Source organism: Chiroxiphia lanceolata, chromosome 11 (genome assembly GCF_009829145.1).
Source record: "Chiroxiphia lanceolata isolate bChiLan1 chromosome 11, bChiLan1.pri, whole genome shotgun sequence".
Lineage (NCBI taxonomy): Eukaryota > Metazoa > Chordata > Aves > Passeriformes > Pipridae > Chiroxiphia > Chiroxiphia lanceolata.
The window spans coordinates 3,356,937-3,375,231 of record NC_045647.1 but is presented as its reverse complement, the minus strand read 5'-3'; the positions used below and the strand labels follow the sequence as shown (position 1 = coordinate 3,375,231).

The 18,295-nt window shown below is 41.2% G+C and overlaps 1 protein-coding gene across 1 annotated transcript in view; it reads right to left on the bottom strand.

The window, feature by feature from the left end:
- Positions 1–18,295, bottom strand: part of CNTN3 (contactin 3) — a 104,301-nt gene that overhangs the window by 20,496 nt on the left and 65,510 nt on the right. Inside the window, exons 4-9 of the mRNA XM_032699166.1 lie at positions 18,053–18,256; positions 17,102–17,204; positions 15,928–16,112; positions 8,011–8,147; positions 5,750–5,879; positions 4,488–4,638 (exon numbers count right to left, since the gene is read on the bottom strand). Of these exons, the coding sequence (XP_032555057.1) occupies positions 4,488–4,638; positions 5,750–5,879; positions 8,011–8,147; positions 15,928–16,112; positions 17,102–17,204; positions 18,053–18,256 (910 nt within the window). The remainder of the gene's footprint in view (positions 1–4,487; positions 4,639–5,749; positions 5,880–8,010; positions 8,148–15,927; positions 16,113–17,101; positions 17,205–18,052; positions 18,257–18,295) is intronic.

Genomic DNA, 18,295 nt, shown 5'->3' with positions numbered 1-18,295 from the left:
GGTAAGTCTAGAAACTTCCAGGAATAAAAGTGGATTTGTTTACAGGTGAAACCTTGTTCTGCATGATCTCAAAATCCCTTCTAGTAACCCATTCCTGGTCAGATATTTGAGCACAGGACCCACTATGGCCAATATGCAGCAACTGTCTAGTACTATCTGACAATTAAAAATCATACACTTACATAAAATATTAAGGAAATCTTTGAAGGGATTATGTCTGGGTCGCAGTATATTTTACTATGTCTTGTGTTTTGATGAGTTAAACCAGCAGCAAGAGCACTTAACCTTGGTTAAACATCTAATCCTCCTTTTCTGGAGGATAAAAGAAAAGCAGAAAGTTCACTCTTGTGGAGATGGAGATGTCTCAGGCCAGTTTTTCAACACAGAGGAACCTGAAGGCAACTCTGGTTTGCAACCTCTGCTCTCTCTGCCTTGGTGACCCCGGGGACTGTGGTCTGCCCTCAGCAGAAGCTGCTCCAGTTAATTTGGAATAAACAGAACCTAGTTGTGGGCTTAATGACATCACAGGAAACCTACTTTGGAGCAGTTTTTTGAAGGCCTTGGTAATGTCAAGATGGTTGGCAAAGAACAGCCTGAGGAGGCACAAGCTGCTGGTCCACACTGTGACCATAACATGGAGTGAGAATTGGCCTGTGCCAGGCAATGGGGGCACCCTCAGTGCCTGATCTGGCAGCCAGAAAGAGAATTCTTGCTAATTCTAAATTAATATACTCATTACATCACTCAAAACTATTTATTTCGAGGATCCAGTTCTGGTGGAAGACATTTCTTCCTTCAGCACCTGACTTCTGTCTTTCCTTCTGCATGTTACCCTATGCTTTCACTTCTCTCTGCATTCCACTGCTCTTTACTGTTTAGCTCTCTTTATTCAAAATATTCTCAAAAAAAAAAAAATCACATACTTTGCAAAATTAACAAGAAACAAGATTGCATTCTTCAACGCTGAGCGACTTCTCAGCCCAGAGCTCATGAATCCATTTTGAATTACATTTTCTTCCCTCCACAAGACATATCATATTCAGCTCATTTAATTAAAATTTACTGAGTCATTATCCAAATCTTTTACACACTGAAAACGCAGCACCATTTAAAAATAAATTAAGAATATGAGCAACAGTGCCATCAAAATGAAACTCTCTCAGGCTTTACTAAAGTAATGTGGTCAAAACCTCCAGCAAAACCTAAGTTCTCTGACGACAGAATACACTGAATTAATGGAGTATTTGTGCTTTGTTTTTATCATTTAAATAGGAGTTTTATTAAAACATATCAACTCTATCCCTGCTGCTGCATCGGTGAAAACATTTCACTGCCCCCATTCTCTGACAGCACTGAGGAACTTCATACACCACCAGCAAACTTACCAAAACCAACAGGAGTGTGGATTTAACTACTTGATGGCACATGAATTTGGGAAACAATACATCTATTTACCCATGTGGGATATAGTCCCAGAGCTGTGCCCTTGCAGGAACTGACTTATGGAGATGAAATAACTTGAAATTCTTTGAGTCTCCACTTGCTCTTCACAAGCAAATGGTAATAGCTGACATTATAGTTGACAACATTTGATAAGGAATGGGAGTCAGTCTCTGTCTCACAATTGATTTCTGGCTGTGTCTCCTCAGGAGGGCTCTGTGAGCTTGAACCCTTCTGCAGGGCTGAGCTCCAAATGCAATTAAGCTCCTTCTGCCCCTCCACCTCTCCCAGGGGTAGTGCCTGCTGGATCTCCATGACCAGCATTCCCCTTTTAGGAACTCATTCCTCCTGTTTTCTGCAAGTAAATAAAAAGAAACTCTCCCCAACAGACTTCTCCACTGGAAATGTAGTTAATGGCTGAAAAATGTACTGCTAATTGGAAACCCTTTCCTGAATTGCAGGAATTGTAGAACTGCAAGAAATCCATGAATTGCAATTATTCACAGCAGACAGCAATGAACTCCAGTGCTTTCTGTAAAGAATTCCACTTCTGCTTTTCTCTGAAGGCGAGCAGACTTCATTTGGAATAATTTAGGATTACTGGTTTGTTATTGTGCTTCCTCTGGAAGCCATTTACAGTATGTTGTCAAAAATACAGTGGGAGACACTCTGGGTCATATGTTGGAATTACCTGCACTTTTCAGAACTAAAAGCTGTAATTTATGTTCATAAATCTAAGCGGGCAGTGTTGTGTATGTTCAATTCATTTTTAGAAACCGAGCATTACTGCCTTTAGCCTGGTACCATCACTCAAATGAAACTGGTGGGCAGTTCTTTGGAAGGGCAATCCAAAGCAAGCACTAAGACCAGATGTGATGCCCAGCCAGAGAGAAAGCTCAAAGACAGACACAATGTGGCTAAAACTCTTCTCCTGGAGATGTGTGAAGTCCTACAAGGTCTGGCGGTGTCTGGAAGCTTTGACTTGTCATGACTTGAACCTACACAGGCTGATGATGGGCAGCTCCAACAACAGGGACATTGGGAGGGATACAATTCCACCTGCCTGCCTTATTATAGAAGTGGTACAGAAGAATTTTCCTAAATGGAGAAAATCAGGTGCTACGCATTTTTTGCACATGCTTTACAAAAGCAATCATCAAAATAAACCCCACTGAAAATCATCAAAAAGTGACAGGTATGACATAAATTCTAGAGATCATTGTGGTTCTGTGTTATTGACTTCTTTATTAATATGATATTATTTAATTAAAGGATGATGGGAGGTTTCACATAGAAAAGAAACCCAAGCAGTGCTATTTGGAATGAGGTTTTTCTCTCCTGCAGGCCTGCAGCAAGTGAGTGAGGCTGTGTCAAGCTCTGCAACAACAGATGCCCCATCCTCTGCCAAACTGCCACATTTGACAACACTTAACACCAGAGCACAAGAAAACTACTGTGATCCCTATGAACAGAGAGCCAGGGCTGCACAGGTCAAGATGACAGTGCCCAAAGCTTCTGGGTACAAGGAGAGAGCTCCAGCCTTATGATGGAGCAGAGAAAGGTCTCCACTGCAGCCTCTGTAAGTTTTGATCTATCTGGTAGCAACTTCTGTGTTTAGAAATTGCAAAACCAAACCACAATGTAGTGTTTTACAGGAAAAAGACTAGGAGAATTTTGTCTAATTTAGAAATAGCTTCCTGATGACAGGCTAAGCTTTGTACAACCCAACAGAAATTCATAGAGGAGCAGGGATACATTCCTTAAACCACAACACACTGCCATGTTAATCCTCCTTCAAAACCAAAGTGTTCTGTTTCCTCAGTCTCATGCCTGGACTTCTGGACACTCCCTGTCCATGAATTATCCTGCTAAGTACAGGGTGACACCAGAGTGTTTCAAGAGGAACGCTCACAGTCATCCTGTCCCCACTGCTCCCAGGCAAACGCTGACTTTCCATGGCTGTTGCTGTGACTACAGTGTGTATTTAACTCAGATACTCCAGCAACCATCTGCAGAAAGGCTGACCTGGGGCAGCCTGAGCTCCCAAACAGTTACTGTGCTCCTCTGAGCGTTCACAGCCTGTTCCATGCGCTCAAGTGCAGCTGGAATGTCCGAAGTACCAACGTGCCTAATTTACACTAAATCACATGTGGAACCATCTCAATCACACCTTCCATCCAAGGAGCTTTTTTTTTGCTGTCCCAGTTCACTACTGAAACTGTGAGTCTGTGTAAATGCTGAAATGTAAAACACAAAGCCTGAAAAGCCAGTAATCCCCAGTGTGGGAGAGATGCAAAGCAAACGGTTGCTCCAGAGCAGGGAGGAACAGTTCTGTGTTGTCTTATTATACAATTTAATCAACAGACTTTGTGCAATTTCAGTTCATGACTAATTCAATAATGTTTTAATGGTTATTGCTGGGAAAAAAAACGTTTACATTTTGTTGGAAATCAATAGCTGGGGATATGGGTGAATCACAAACTCTCCGCTGGGAATTACTAACCCCAAAACACATTCACTATCACGTAAACAATGGTGACAGATATTATCACTGGTAAGATCACAGTTGCTTGAAAAGAACCTCTAAGTGCATTTTCATTTTCTTTTCCTGTTTTCATCTGCTATTCTCGACCTCCCAATCATTAACTTTTCTTTCTTTTCTCAGCCATATTATCACCAGGGCTGTGACACACCTCATTTGCCTCCTTGTCAACATTTTCAGAGCATTTTATTGAAGGCTTTTAGTACTGTTCTATAGGCTTTGCCTTTCCAGTTTTCTATCAGTACCTGGTTCTCTCTAAATCCGGCCAAACTCTACATCAAACTGAAAATAGCATCCACCCCTTGACCTTAGAGAAAGCACTACACTTGCACTCTCAGTGCTCTGATACAATGACAATTAAAAAACAACTGAAGAACCCCTCCCCAGTCAGCCAGACTTCACAGAAACTTTACAATTTTTGGATCTACAGATGACACTACAGCATAAAAAGACATAAAAAAGCTTCTTGTAAGATTAAAACAAATAAACCAATGTAACTTGATACCTTTCATTTTCGTGTAGCTGCTCACCTCCCTTCTTCCAGGAACATTTGGCCTTAGGGGAAGCTTTGGGTTTGCATTCAAAGTCAACTGTGCTGCCTATTTGAACCTGGATCAGCTTCTTCATCGGATTCTTGGAAAAGTCTGGAGCAGAAGCTAAGAGAGAAGGGATAGTAATAGTGAAATAAAGCACTTTTAATTCTATTAATGATACTACTATTTAGCACTTACACGACACCTCTCAGATTCCAAACATAATCAAAACCATTAATTCGTTCAAACGGATCTCCTGTTGGACAATCAGGCATCTCTCCTCCTCATCCAGGCACACAGGCTGTGCAGGTGCCTCTCCTAACGAGGTGTGTAGAGCAGGTCACACCGACCCCACCCATGACCCCAGCCAGCCTCCAGCCCCTGCCTGACTGCACACCCTGCTCAGGGGGAGCAGACCTGTCTCAGCTCAGGAGTGTCATTAAACCCCAGGGAACTGAGAGGTTTCCCGTTGGGAATGCAGTGTCAGGTGACACGAAATGACAGCACGGCTCGTTCTGAGGGTGGACAGGTTTCATTGACCAAAAACACACGTGGGTTCTACCTACGCTTACAAAAGGAAATTCAGTATTTTAGGAGACCAAGGCTGAGGGAGCACCTGCTGATGGACTGTAACCTTAACAACAGAAAGGCAATAACTTGTGTCCCCAAAACACTCCTCTCTGACAGGCCTGGTTTTGAAATCGGCTCAGGGTACAAATCACACAAGCACATGGAAGTGTGGAGGTCACAAGTTCTGTGTTCCCCTCAAACAAACACTTGTCACTGTTTTAGACCCAAGCAGATGCTGACTGACTGAATGACAATTTCTCATCCCCTGGATCAAGAAGGGCTGCACACAATGGCTTTTAAATGCCTGGGAGCCTCAGAGCAGGAGGTGAGAGCTGCTGACCGACTGCGGAGCCTCCACACCACATCAGGGGTTTTAATCTCCAGGCCTGTGTCCAAACCCCCAGCTCTGCTCCTCCCCCAGTGAACAGTTTAGAACCTTCTCTTTTAAAGCAATGAATGATTGGCCTGCAAATCCTCTGGAAGCAGATGAGTCAACTCCTCAGCACTGCAGATAAAGACATCAGGTTGACAGAAATGTTTATTTTGGTGATAGCATCTGAGCGAGTTAAATCTGAGATCATGAGGAGGTGGAACATGAGGCAGGTGGAGGGGGTACGGAGAAGGAAAATAAGGTTTGTGTTTCAGTGAAAAAGGAAAATCTTACCTACAACCCTGAGGTCTGCACTCGAGTAGATGACACCATGTTTATTTTCAGCTATGCACTGGTATCTGCCAGAATCTGTCAGATTTAGATTTGATATTGTAAGTGCACCATTTTCAATTTGGATCCTTCCCTGAATATTAAGAAAAATATCTTTATTGATGATATATTTCCTGTGAAAAATTTAAAATAAGTAAGGAATATAAATAGGACAGCATAAATACAATACATGGGGTAAGTGCAACAGCATAATCATGAGAACAGTTCTAAAAAGAAGTGACACAACTGCATCATGATCTGGTAACAGTCATCAAATAAGGAGGCTTGGCAAGACAGTGTATGAAAATGATTCTTACTTGCTCAGTCTCACAGAGGCTTTGCAATCTCAAATACCCTTGTATTTCCCTGGAAATAGGGACAAAATCCCTCCAGCCTCCTCAGGACAGACCAGAGTATCCAAACTATACAGATGGCACTGGCATTTTGTACTATTTAGAGATTTCACACATGCCATTTGCTAATGGGCTCCCCCTAATAACTGTGCAGAACAAATTCCAGCAGTCATTAAACACAAGACAGGGACTTAAGTGCCTTAAAGCCAGCAAAGCCACTGAAGTATCTGGATCTTCCCACCTTGCTTATCCTTGGAAAACTGCATCAATTACAATAAGAAGTGACTAATTTGAGGAGGGAGTGGTGGAACTGGGGAGAAAAGGAACCAGTGACAATGACAAAACCAAAGGAGCACAACCTCTGGGGAAAAAAAAAACAACCAGGACCCAAACTACACGCCCAAAACCATTTTCTAATAGCTTTTTTTTTTTTTAATCTAGACATGGCTTAGCAGGCCCAATGCAATAGTATCACCCCCTGCCTTTTCTCAGGGGCATTTACACACAGTTGGCCCAGCACAGGGGGACTCCAGCTACCTCTGGGCAGCCAGGACAGCTCAGCTCCTGCCCTTGACAGGTCCCCTCCCAGCTGAGCGTGAGGTGTTCAGCCAGTCAGACAAAGGACAAAACAATCCCACAGAGGAACAAGCCTTAGTCTCCATGCCTTGATCCTCTCTCTAGCAACCCAAGCCACAGTTCTTGCTCTTCCTTAAAAAAGATGTTTATGGAGAAGGGGAGCTGAGTGGAACAATCCCAGCAGATCTTTGTGGAGAAGACCCAGTATGAAGGATTCTTGTGGTCAAGGAGCAGAAGACTATACAGAAAGAAATCCTCTTCTGCTGGCTTTCAGAGAGTTAGTCCTTCAGTATTTCCAGAGGCAGTCGTGCTTCTGCTCTGACATGATGCCAAAAGGCTGGACACCAACACCCAGAAGGGGAGACTGAATGATTCTAAGATGTTTCTTTCTTACTGAGGTAAAAATGCATTTCACCTCAGTGCCTCTGTGTGAGATTCTGTGCTCTCTCATTTAACCTGTCCCCAAACCACCACCACTCCTTTCAGTGACCATGTAACTCCCTGAATGGTGAGAGATGTTCTTCACAGCCAATCACTGAATTCACCTGAGCAGTCACTTTTTCTTCTTCAACTCTTTAGCGCCAGTGTTGAGCACAAGGCACTGGCCAAGGGCAAAATGCCTCCCTGCAATGGGCTGGTGCCTGTAGTTTATATTCCTGATAACCTGAACGAGGCCATTTTCCAATGAAGCAGTGAGATTTAAAATCAATAATTTAAAATCAATCTGCATTTCTGACCTGGAGACCAAATATCTCCCCTTTTAAGTTCAACCTCTTTTCCCTGTCACCAAATGCATTACTTTCCATTACTTTAACAATTGTATTAAAGCAAATACCTATGTTGTTGTTTATATTTCATTCTTTGCATCAAGTAATGGGAACCCAATGAATCTTTGGGATTTTTGTCTTTTTTTTTTGTCAAGAAGTTTCAATATGTTTTCTTACCTTCAGTGAAATGACAACAGCAATTACAGTAAAATCATTTAAATTCTCTATCCCTCATTTATGGTTCTTTATGTACAACTTTATTAAGCTCCCTCCTTACAGACTTCTTTCTATGCCTCTGTTGTTGCTTTTGAATCTGTTTTTAGCTGGGATGTTTCTGTACAACATAATTTGTCTTTGTGTTTCTGGTATTGCAGCTTTTGAAGTTTCCACCTGGATACTCTCAACAAACATATGAAAACCAGTACCAAATACTCCTCCTGACTAATTGCCCAGGCTTCTGAAAATTCTGAAAATTTGTATGAATAACGTTGATTTTACACAGTGTCACGTTTTCAAAAGAGAATGTTACCTCTACTGACAGTTGGTCTCCATTCTTCAGCCACCTGTATGATGGTTTGGGCTTCCCACCTGCTCTGCAATCCCAGTATAATGTGTCCTCTACAGCAACTTCAACATCCTTTATGGTCTGGATCCAGTGAGGCTTTGCTGCAGATGAAAAACACAGCAGAGACCCAAACAAGTTATTGTTCCACACCAGAATCTAAGGGTTAATAATTTACAGAGAACTCATCAGTTTTCTGCACAGACTGGTCTGTACCAACAGAGGTTCTTACCTGCTTCAAGTCCCCTAATGAAACAAGTAACTTGCTCTTCCTTTTATACATTTTTTTACTACAGCAGTAAACCAAAGAAAATTGAGAGTACAAATCACTAAAGGTGGACCAGTGAAACCAATATTAAAATCACTAATGATTAAACAACACAACTTTGAAACGGAGGGAAATATAAGAAAAGGACATTAATGGTGAGACTGAAATTAAATAAGTGATGTGGCTAAATCATCAAATTAATGCTGAAGAGAATCCTTTAAGTCCTAAAAAAAAAATAATGGTATGTCAGCCTTAGTGCTAAATACCATTTAAATTGTTTTCTAATGTGAGGAAGCACTTAACAGGATGAATCCATGGATATATGAGATTGTTTTTGAAAGCATTAGTCTTGGCACAGCATTTGGGTGATGTAAAGCAGTAAAAGAAAGTCCATAAAAATCACTATTTTTTGAACAAAACTTGGATGTATTAACATACATCCTTCAGAATTACTCAAAATACAGTTAAAACTGTAAAGATATTTAAAACATCTGCCACGGCTTTCATAGGGTGGTGGTGGGAGAAAGCTCACTTGGCAAATAAACATCAGCGTACGGAAGACAACATTAGTTTATTCTTTTATTCCTTTAGGGCTATTTCACACAACAGCACAACACTGTTTTACAGGTAATTTGTGAATCTTCTTTGAATTTATTCAATTTACTAGAAAGTTTATAATCTCCATATATGCTATTTCTCCAGGAAAAAATAAATTCTGGACATTGCATATGGAGAAAAGAGATAAAAGAGCAGGATGGAACTTGGCTGCAAATACACAGCTACAGGCAAAGAATTTTCCAGAGACAATCTGATTATCTTAAGTTAGTCATTTAGGAAAATCTCGTAACGCTCTTGTATCAAAACAACTAGCAGGGAAAAAAGTCCCTGGTGATGCAGGAAAATATTATTTAATACATGAGTTTTGGAAGCACAGAAGGTCAGATTAATTCCCATTGAACTTCCCACTACAGTGGAGTTACACCAGCAATTAACTCAGGCCAGGGAAATTAATGATTTGCCTGTGGCCACCAGGGAAGCCTGAGCACAGCTGAGAGCTGATCCTGTGCCACTGCCACAGGCACAGCACCAGCCAGCCCAGGTCTGGATGAGGGCTGGGATGAATTTCATTTAAAAAGATTCATTGTAAATAAAAAGATTCATTGCAATTCATGCGAATTTCCTCTGCAAGGCAGCAATAACACCTCGACATGCCCATGCACAGTTCCATACTTCTGTGGCAACAAGGTTTAATGCTATTTATGATTTATGTATCCATACTTGAGGATTAACTTCTTACAGAAGAATTTACTGAAATATATTCAATGAGATATTAACTACTAATAAATATTGGAATTCAACCAATATTTGCTGTGAAACCCTCAATTACTACTTTTTTTTGAGGATTAACACCCTTCACTGAATTGGGGCTGATATACTTTTTGCCCCTTCTTTATCAAGGTCAGCTCTGAAAGACAGGATAAGCTGAGCTTTGTGTCAAATGTATTTTTTAATGGTATTAACTGTGGCTTAATCTTGAAAGTTCACGTTACAACACTGGAGTTCAAGAAAGAGTCACTGCTTTATATCACATTGTCATTTGGAGAATTTGCCCCCCATGTGCCATGGAAATGAAGGCTCAGGACTCCATGTCTTGTGCTTCCTGCACTTTGTACACCTAAATATTTATGCAATGTTCAGCAGCGCTTGAATTACTGATGGATCCATAAATGTGGAATATTTCACACCTGCTGCCTATCTCCACTTGAAAGGAGGTTAAATATAGTCTATTTTCAAGTTCAAGATCCTGGATTCAATTCCATTAATAAGAAAAACACTGTCTACACCATAAATCATGTTTTAGGACTCTTTGTCAGACAGTCTCCATAGGAGGGTTTCCTGAGTTTCCACACAACAGGTTAAAGCAGAAATGCACAGAACAGATTCCTAAGGCACAATGTGAGAAATTCATGGTGCTTGTTCGTTCGCAAGAGTGTTGATGGAGACTTTACTGATTTCCTTCAGAAAGGCTCTTTTTCTCTTCAAATCACTGATGGAGGAATTCAGCAGAGAGAAAAATACCCCTTTTAACCTGCCACATCTCAAAATCTTTGAAAAAGAACAATTCGACCAACCAGCTCAAAATTGAGAAGGCAGCTAAACAGGAGCAATTCCAGCTGGGAATACTCTGATTTGTGGCCAAGGTAAAGACAGTTCACAGGTAAAGACAGAAGGTCACCCATCAGTAGCTCTAAATACTCTCCCAAAACAGAGGCAGGACTTGCCAAGGCCAGCACTGCCCTTTTTGTTGAGCTCTGCCTGATGGTACCTAAATTATTCTGAAAAAACAGCTTTATTCCTCTTGAGCTCTGGTCACTGTTAGGCAAATGTTACTGCTCAGAACATCTGGTTCCACCACTGCCACATCTGTGCTCCTGAAGGAACACTGATGACTTGGGAACAGCCTCATTGTCTCATGGAACTACTGCATGGCTTGGTGTCCAACTTGGATCTTCCTGAGGAGACAGGAAGGTATCACCTCTCCCTCCTTGAGCAACACGAAGGCAACACATCTTCACTGAGATGAAAAAAAGATGATGACCTGTAAACTGAGAGGTTGGAAGTTAATTTTAATGGAGTTTGTAGTTCAGGGTTTGAGACTGTGACAGGAATCCGTATTTTGTGGTAATATTAAGAATTCTTCAGAAGCTGCTGTGCAATCGTCATGAAAGATTCATGTGAAGCTCCCTCAGGATGAAATGCTTGTAGGTAAGTGATTCTCTAAAGCCGTCAGCTCCATGGCCAGTCACTTGGAAAAGCACCAGCCTTGTACTTTGCTTCAGCTGTTTTAGCCCAAAATATTCCTTGCAATACTCACGGCCCCAGAGGCGAGAAGTGAACAAGTGTGTAAGTTCATAAAATTTATCCCAGAGAGAAAACTCTGCCATCTTTTTTTTTGGAGGTTACGATGACCCTTTTCTTCCAGCTAGTTAGGCCAGGCACATCTTCCTGAAGAAAACCACTGTTGCTTCATTACACTCTGGAGCATCCCTGTAGGCCACGAGGAAAGGAAGAAGCATCTTTTCAGATGTTTCAGAAACCTTTCGTGGTGTTCTGGGGGTTGATGTGAATGAAGACAAACAGCCACGAGTGACTGTCAGGAAGAACTTGGAAGCAGCGGCTGGAGAAGCCGACACTTTGCAGCAGCTGCGCTGGGATTTGTAAATTATTTGTGGATTACGACGCATGAAAACGTGTAATTTTAGATATGATTTCATTCAGAGTAGGGGTATTCAATACAAACCTTCTTTTCATTCTGTAAGCCGCAGGAACAGCACAAAGGAAAGGCAGAGCTTCAGGCCCATGACTTTTGTCTGGCCTCTCCCAGAGAGTACTGAGGTCTGTCATTCCTCTGCTGGGAGCCAGAGGACTATGGGAAGCTCTTCCAGAACAATCCCTAACTGGGGCTCACATGAGATACTTATACACATATCCTTCCTTTGCAATTTACACTCTGGAAGATGGGCTGGAGATCTCTGAAAACACTCTGGATGGCTCAGCAATAAATCAGAGCTGAAAGGAACTTTCCACAGTTCAAGAGAAAGTAGTTATGGAGCACACTAGGGGGGAAAAAAGACCCCACACAAAAAGTGTAACCTTCACTTTTCCAGGAAGTCTATCTAAAGTCAGGCTGTGACACTCAGACTGATGCCTGCAGCAGTGATGAACCTTATTTTATCTCAAAACTCCAAGTGACTTGAAGCATGAGTGACTTTTTTTTCTGATAAAAAACCAGGCCCTAGAGAAGCATCCAACACATCCCTGAAAATGTCCATTTTTTGACTCCCATTCAAAAATAAAAACGCTCTCAAGCAACAGGTAATTCCTACATCATTGGGAAAAGCTGTAGGATCTAAAAAGATGATTATTTGTCTGTGTAGCGAGGCATTTACATTCTTAGATAGCATGAACAACGAAATTCTAGGTTGATCAAACTCAGCAACTTATTGATACTATTTAGTCATTAATGGCTTTGCAGTTAATATTTCCAGACATCTCCATACACAAGACAGAGTCAGACTATCAGACAAGAGCTTTTAACAGGCTCTTCTACACACACACAGTGGGGTTTCGGTAAAATTTTGCTGGGAAATTATTAAAAAATCATTAACAAAATATACCAGTACTTTTTGATATAGTAAAAAAATGATGCAGAGTCTACAAACTACTGAGGGGGTTCATCTTTGTTATCACAGTCCAGCACTGCAAAGCAAAAAGGGGAACAGCAGCAGGGCTTTTTTTGCCCCTGTTAAACATTTTACCTTGGTACTGTCAACCATGACTTCTGTTACATCAGCAAGGGCTAATTAAGAATATATTTTCTTCAATTATGCTTTAAATTAACTGCTTTACATATCTTTACCATGCTTCATGTTTAATTGCATCTTATAACACAGAAATGTGATTGTTTCACCTCCTCTCATATTTCTGTGCCATGGAAATGTCTCTGTGGATTCTTTCTTCTTCCATTATCTCTCATGGAAAGGACTAAAAACGATGACAAACGAACACCCTAATAAAGTGAAGGCAAATTATTTATATATTCAGGTTTCATATTCAATCAAAGTTAGATAATCTTGTCCTATTTTTAGCACAATCTGAAATCCCCTGAGGAGAAAACTGGCATTAAATGCTGGAACTGTAAAAGGGACAAAAAAAAATGAACACTCGATTTTGGGCTTCTCTTGATAAAATCCTTCATGAGAAAAAAAAAGGAAGATTAACAGTCTGTGATTATTGTTAGGAAAGAACCCAGAATACCTGTTTTAGAGTATCTATTTTAATTATCAATATCAACTAGGGGTTGAGAGTTATATTTAAACCCCACAATATATTAAAAAAAACCCAGACCCGTTTATTTTTTTCAGGAAGACAGTTACAGATGTGCACAGAATTTCTAAACCAAACTTATAAATAAGCATTCTTGAGAAAATGACTATGGAGATGATTAAAGTTGAGTCTATATTCAGGTGCTTTGTGACTCTAATTCATTACTGGACAAAGAGGCAGGACAGCACCGAAAACGTAAGTGTGGGGGGGTTTTAACCAAACAATTTATGCACTGGAAAACCTGATTTTCAGATTTCAAATTTTCACAGTTTCAGCTCATAAAACCAATCAGGAGAACAGGAGTGTTTTGCTTCATAACAGAGCAACGAATGTTTCAAGCTTTTGTTTAGGATTAACTTTATCATTTATAAAGAATCTTTAAAATCTGCAAAGAAAAGAAAACCTATTTTCAAGCACAAAATTTTTGTCAATATATTTCCCCCCTGAAGACTTATTTTTCACACTATTTCACTATGACAACTTGGAAAACATTAACCTCAACTCCTCTTACACTCTTTTTTTGAGCAAGCCAGAAACCCGCTGAGAGGAGAACAGATGTTGTCACTACTGAAATAAAAAGACATCTGTTCATTTGTAATGCTTATATTTTTCTATATATGATTAGCAGACACACCTTAAACTTCTACAAACCAACAGCAGTCACCATCCACTACCAGCAGCAGATTTGTGTCATTTTTGACAACACTGGTACTTTCTAGCAGACGGGTATTTTTTCCTCTATGTCTTCAGTATATTGCATTAGTTTCCCCCAAATCCTCATCTGCTTTTAGAACAACTCCCTTAAATGTTGATCTTTTATTGGAAGACTGAGTGGGATGTGGTTAGATTTCTTTACCAGACAGATTTTTGGGTTTTGGTATCAGGCACAGTGGCAATCCACCAGAAGAAACTGTCTTTATTTATAGAACATCATTAATCTACGAACAGCATTAAAATCCTTCAAATTATCAGAGTTAAAATGATCCTGAATCCAGACTTGCTGGCATTCTATCTGTAACAACAAAAGCAAGTAACAAAACAAGAAAGATTACTTAAATCTATTTAATTCTGCACAATGGGTTTCATGAAGCAGAACAAATGAAATGAAATAGTTGGAGTGCCATTACTGCCATCACAGGTCTCATTATTCTTTTTAAGATAAACATCCATATTAGGGATGGCTCTAACATGGGCAGACATTTGTACTGGAATATGAACTCTATTCCAGGGTTCAGATCCTGTTCTAGATCTGCAGTGAAAATGTTCACACTGATTTACGTGTCACGAAACCACGACTCGGTTGCTTTTATTGATCAGCAACACCCTTGATCTCGACTCTGTGTCCTTTTAATGAGCAGAACAGAATGTGGGAAGCAGGTCAGATATCTCAGGAATGCCCACTGTTGTAATTACAAGGACTAATGAACAAATGTCCTCTATTCTGTATCTAGTTTACACTGATGTGTTGTACAACTGCCCTGATTCAAAAGTGGCATAGGAATGGCGACACAAACTGATGTACAAAACACAACCTGACTGGTAGTTTCAGGCAGCAATAAGGTCACTCCATAAAATCAAATGCACAGAGCCCAGTTTGGAACGACAGATGACACTGGCAGATGAAGCAGCTTGGATCTTTTGCTCCATGTTATCCATAGGATTTCTGTAAAAGTTGTTTACTTACAACTAGTATATGGAAAATTCACGTTGCTCCAAGTCTCCTGCCCAACCTAACCTTGGGCATTTCCAGCAATGGGGCATTCCTTCAGTGTAACTATTAATCTGGAAGTTGGCAGGGGGAGAAATCTCTTCTCCTTCTTCTTTATAAAATCTGTTGTGCTTTGAACTAAAATCTTCACTGACTAAAATCTCCACTGCAGCCCCGTGTGTTCCACTTACCAGCAGCTCCCCACACGGAAACAAATAAACAAACAACACTTGCTCCAAGTTGCAGAGCAGCTCTGGGCCTTTTGTACAACTAAAAAAACCATCTCTTTGCTCAAATGCTCCTACACGAGGAAAACATTCCAAAGCACAGTCAGAAATGCTGTTTAAACTGCCATTTACCTAAACAAAATTATATTTGCTGAGATCTGGCTTTAACAAAAATTGTCAAATAGCACTTTGTTGTAAATCAACTCTCTCTTTACACCGCCACCAGTGTGCTTTGCTGATACTCATTTCACTCTACAGCCTTAAATACACAAGAGACTCTGTCTTTTTTCCAGCTATTAAATCTCATATTATTTCATTTCCTGTACTGGATTATATTCTCTCATTTATTTACTCATTTTAAAATAAAATTGGCTGCTTTGAAAGCACAGGATGGAGAATATCCATCAGTAATCTTTTCATAAAGCAAGATAAAATTGTATTTCCTATAAATGTGAGGCCTCAATGATCCCCCAAATTAATCCAGCTGACTGAAAATTGAAGGTTTCACCAATGGACCAGCAAGAAATGTTTAAAAAAAAAGTCTTTCCATCACAGAAAAATAAGCACAAGCACCCTCTATACCACTCTGGGCAACCCTTTTGAGCCTTAAGACATTCCTTAGAAATCTTATGCAAGGAACTGGTGCAGAAGTTCCCATTTTCTGTGAGTACTTAATATGCCACGGATTTTTAAGCACAAATGCCTGATGGTACTGCAGAAGCTGTAAAGCCCAGAGAAGTTTATATTTCATGGTTAAAGAAGAGTAGGAGAGAGGGAGCACAAAAGTTTCCTACCATAGTAAGTGAGGCGTCCTCTTGCAATGTTTTTTCCCCTTGAGTTTTCAGTTATACATTCATATAGTCCTGCATCCTCCTGCTGGAAATTAGGGATTTCAATCATGCCATTGGATTTCCTCAGCTTGATTTTGCTTGGAAAGGGCAGACCATCAGTTCTTCTCCAGTTAATCTGAGGCACAGGGCTAAAGAGAGAGTAATGGGATTTTAAACAGCTTTGCTTAAAGTCTCTGATTCTCATAATGAGATACTTAAACTAAACTAAACTCAGAAGTGACTAAAGGCTTGTGTTAAAGCAGCAACCACCCTGCACAGGACAGATGGTCAGATACTGTGGTACCTGATTTCATACTTCTACTGTTCCATACACTGTATTTGTGGGACCAGATTTTTCATGAATATCTGAGTGAATGTCCAGTAACTGTAAAAATGCCTTTAAATCAGCACTGGCCTCCCCCAAAGATGGGCGACATCTACCAGTGACTTCCACAGAGGCAGAATCAATGCAAGTCTTCTAAAATTCCCATCCTCCAACAGCCATTTATTTATTCTCTGATTTTGGAACTTTCCTTTCCCTCACCAGGGAACCAAAGCAATAGTGTGTGATCAAGTTATCAATCTGATATGAGCACCTGACAAAGCTGTCTGCAAACAAACCACAAAGTGGTAAGTAAATACATTTACAGAACCATAAATGCATTCTCAGATCATCTGTGAAAGAGAAAAGATATCAGTTGTGTGTGAAGTATCATTCAGAGGAGGAATGAATTTTAAACTTTATCTTGGCTATAAAGGAAGAACAATATTATGAAAGCATCAAGGACATTTAACAGGAAAATTCAGGCAACATTCTCACAGACTTCAACACCATTTCCTTCTGCACAGAGAAGGCAGACCTAGGTGAGAGGTCATATGCAAACCCACATTGATCTTATTCCAGTTAATTTGAAATGAAATGTAAATTCCTGTGCTGCCAACACACATATTTTAATTCTAAACAAAATTAAAAATTACTCCACGACTCTTAACCCTCTTATTTCAAGGCAGTAACTGTGATGATCCAAATAAGATATTTGGAAAACACCACCAAAACAACTGCCAGACCTCCACATCTCCTGTGCAGGTGAACCCTAAAGTGCTTCAACTTTCAGTATGAGGGAAGCTGAAAACTTACTTTCCTAGTGCAAAGCATTCCAGCCTCACAGTTGAGCCTTTAGCTGCAGGAAGGGTCTCAGGAAACTGAACTTCTATTTTGGGTTCATATTCTCCCATCACACCTATAGGAGACAATTGAGAAAGGTAGTTTTAAATTTTTTAAGCCTTTTTTCTCTCCTCAGTGTTATATCATGTTAAATTCAAAATCAAGTTTATTCCTCTCACATTCCACGTACAAAGGGACCTGCCAGGGAAATCAGTGTCAGACTTAGGAAGAGGAGTAGGAATAGTGTGGTAGCAGGAGCAGGGCAGTGACTCTGTCCCTGTACTTGGCACTGTGAGGCCACTCCTTGAGTGCTGTGTCCAGTTCTGGGACCCTCAAATTAGGAAGGACATGGAGGGGCTGGAGCAGGTCCAGAGAAGAGCAACAAGGCTGGGGAAAGGTCTGGAGCACAAGTGCTGTGAGGAGAGGCTGAGGGAGTTGGGGGGGCTCAGCCTGGAGAGGAGGAGGCTCAGGGGAGACCTTCTCACTCTCTACAACTCCCTGACAGGAGGGGGGAGCTGGGTGGGTGTCGGGCTCTTCTCCAGGAACCAGCAGTAGGACAAGAGGGCACAGCCTTGAGCTGCACCAGGGGAGGGTTAGGTTGGACATTGGGAAGAAATTCTTTCCAGAGAGAGTGATCAGACACTGGAATGGTGCCCAGGGAGGGAGTGGAGTCACTGCCCTGGAGGTGTTTAAGGACAGACGGGATGTGGCATCAGTGCCATGGTCTGGGTGACAGGGTGGGGTTGGGTCACAGGTTGGACTCGCTGATCTCTGAGGTCCTTTCCAACCTGGTTCATTCTGTGGGCAGGCAACAGAAGATATCTGTGCACAAATCCACCAGCATTCTGACAACAGGCGTGAGAGACCAAACCACTGAGTGACGCCCAGACATGTCACCACTCCCAGCTGGAGGGGCAGCCCTACCGTCCGTGCGCAGCACCAGGGGCGTGGGCGAGCCCAGGACTTGGCTGTTGGTCACGGAGCTGGTCACCACACACGTGTAATTGCCCACGTCCGACGGCTCCACCTTGGCTATGTAGAGGTGTCCCGTCTCCTGGGACACAAACCGCCGGCTGTCCTCTTGGACAAACGAGGGATACTCGTTGAAGATCCAAGCAAAGGACAATTCTAGTTGGTAAGAAATAAAAGCAAAGATGTTTGAGAATG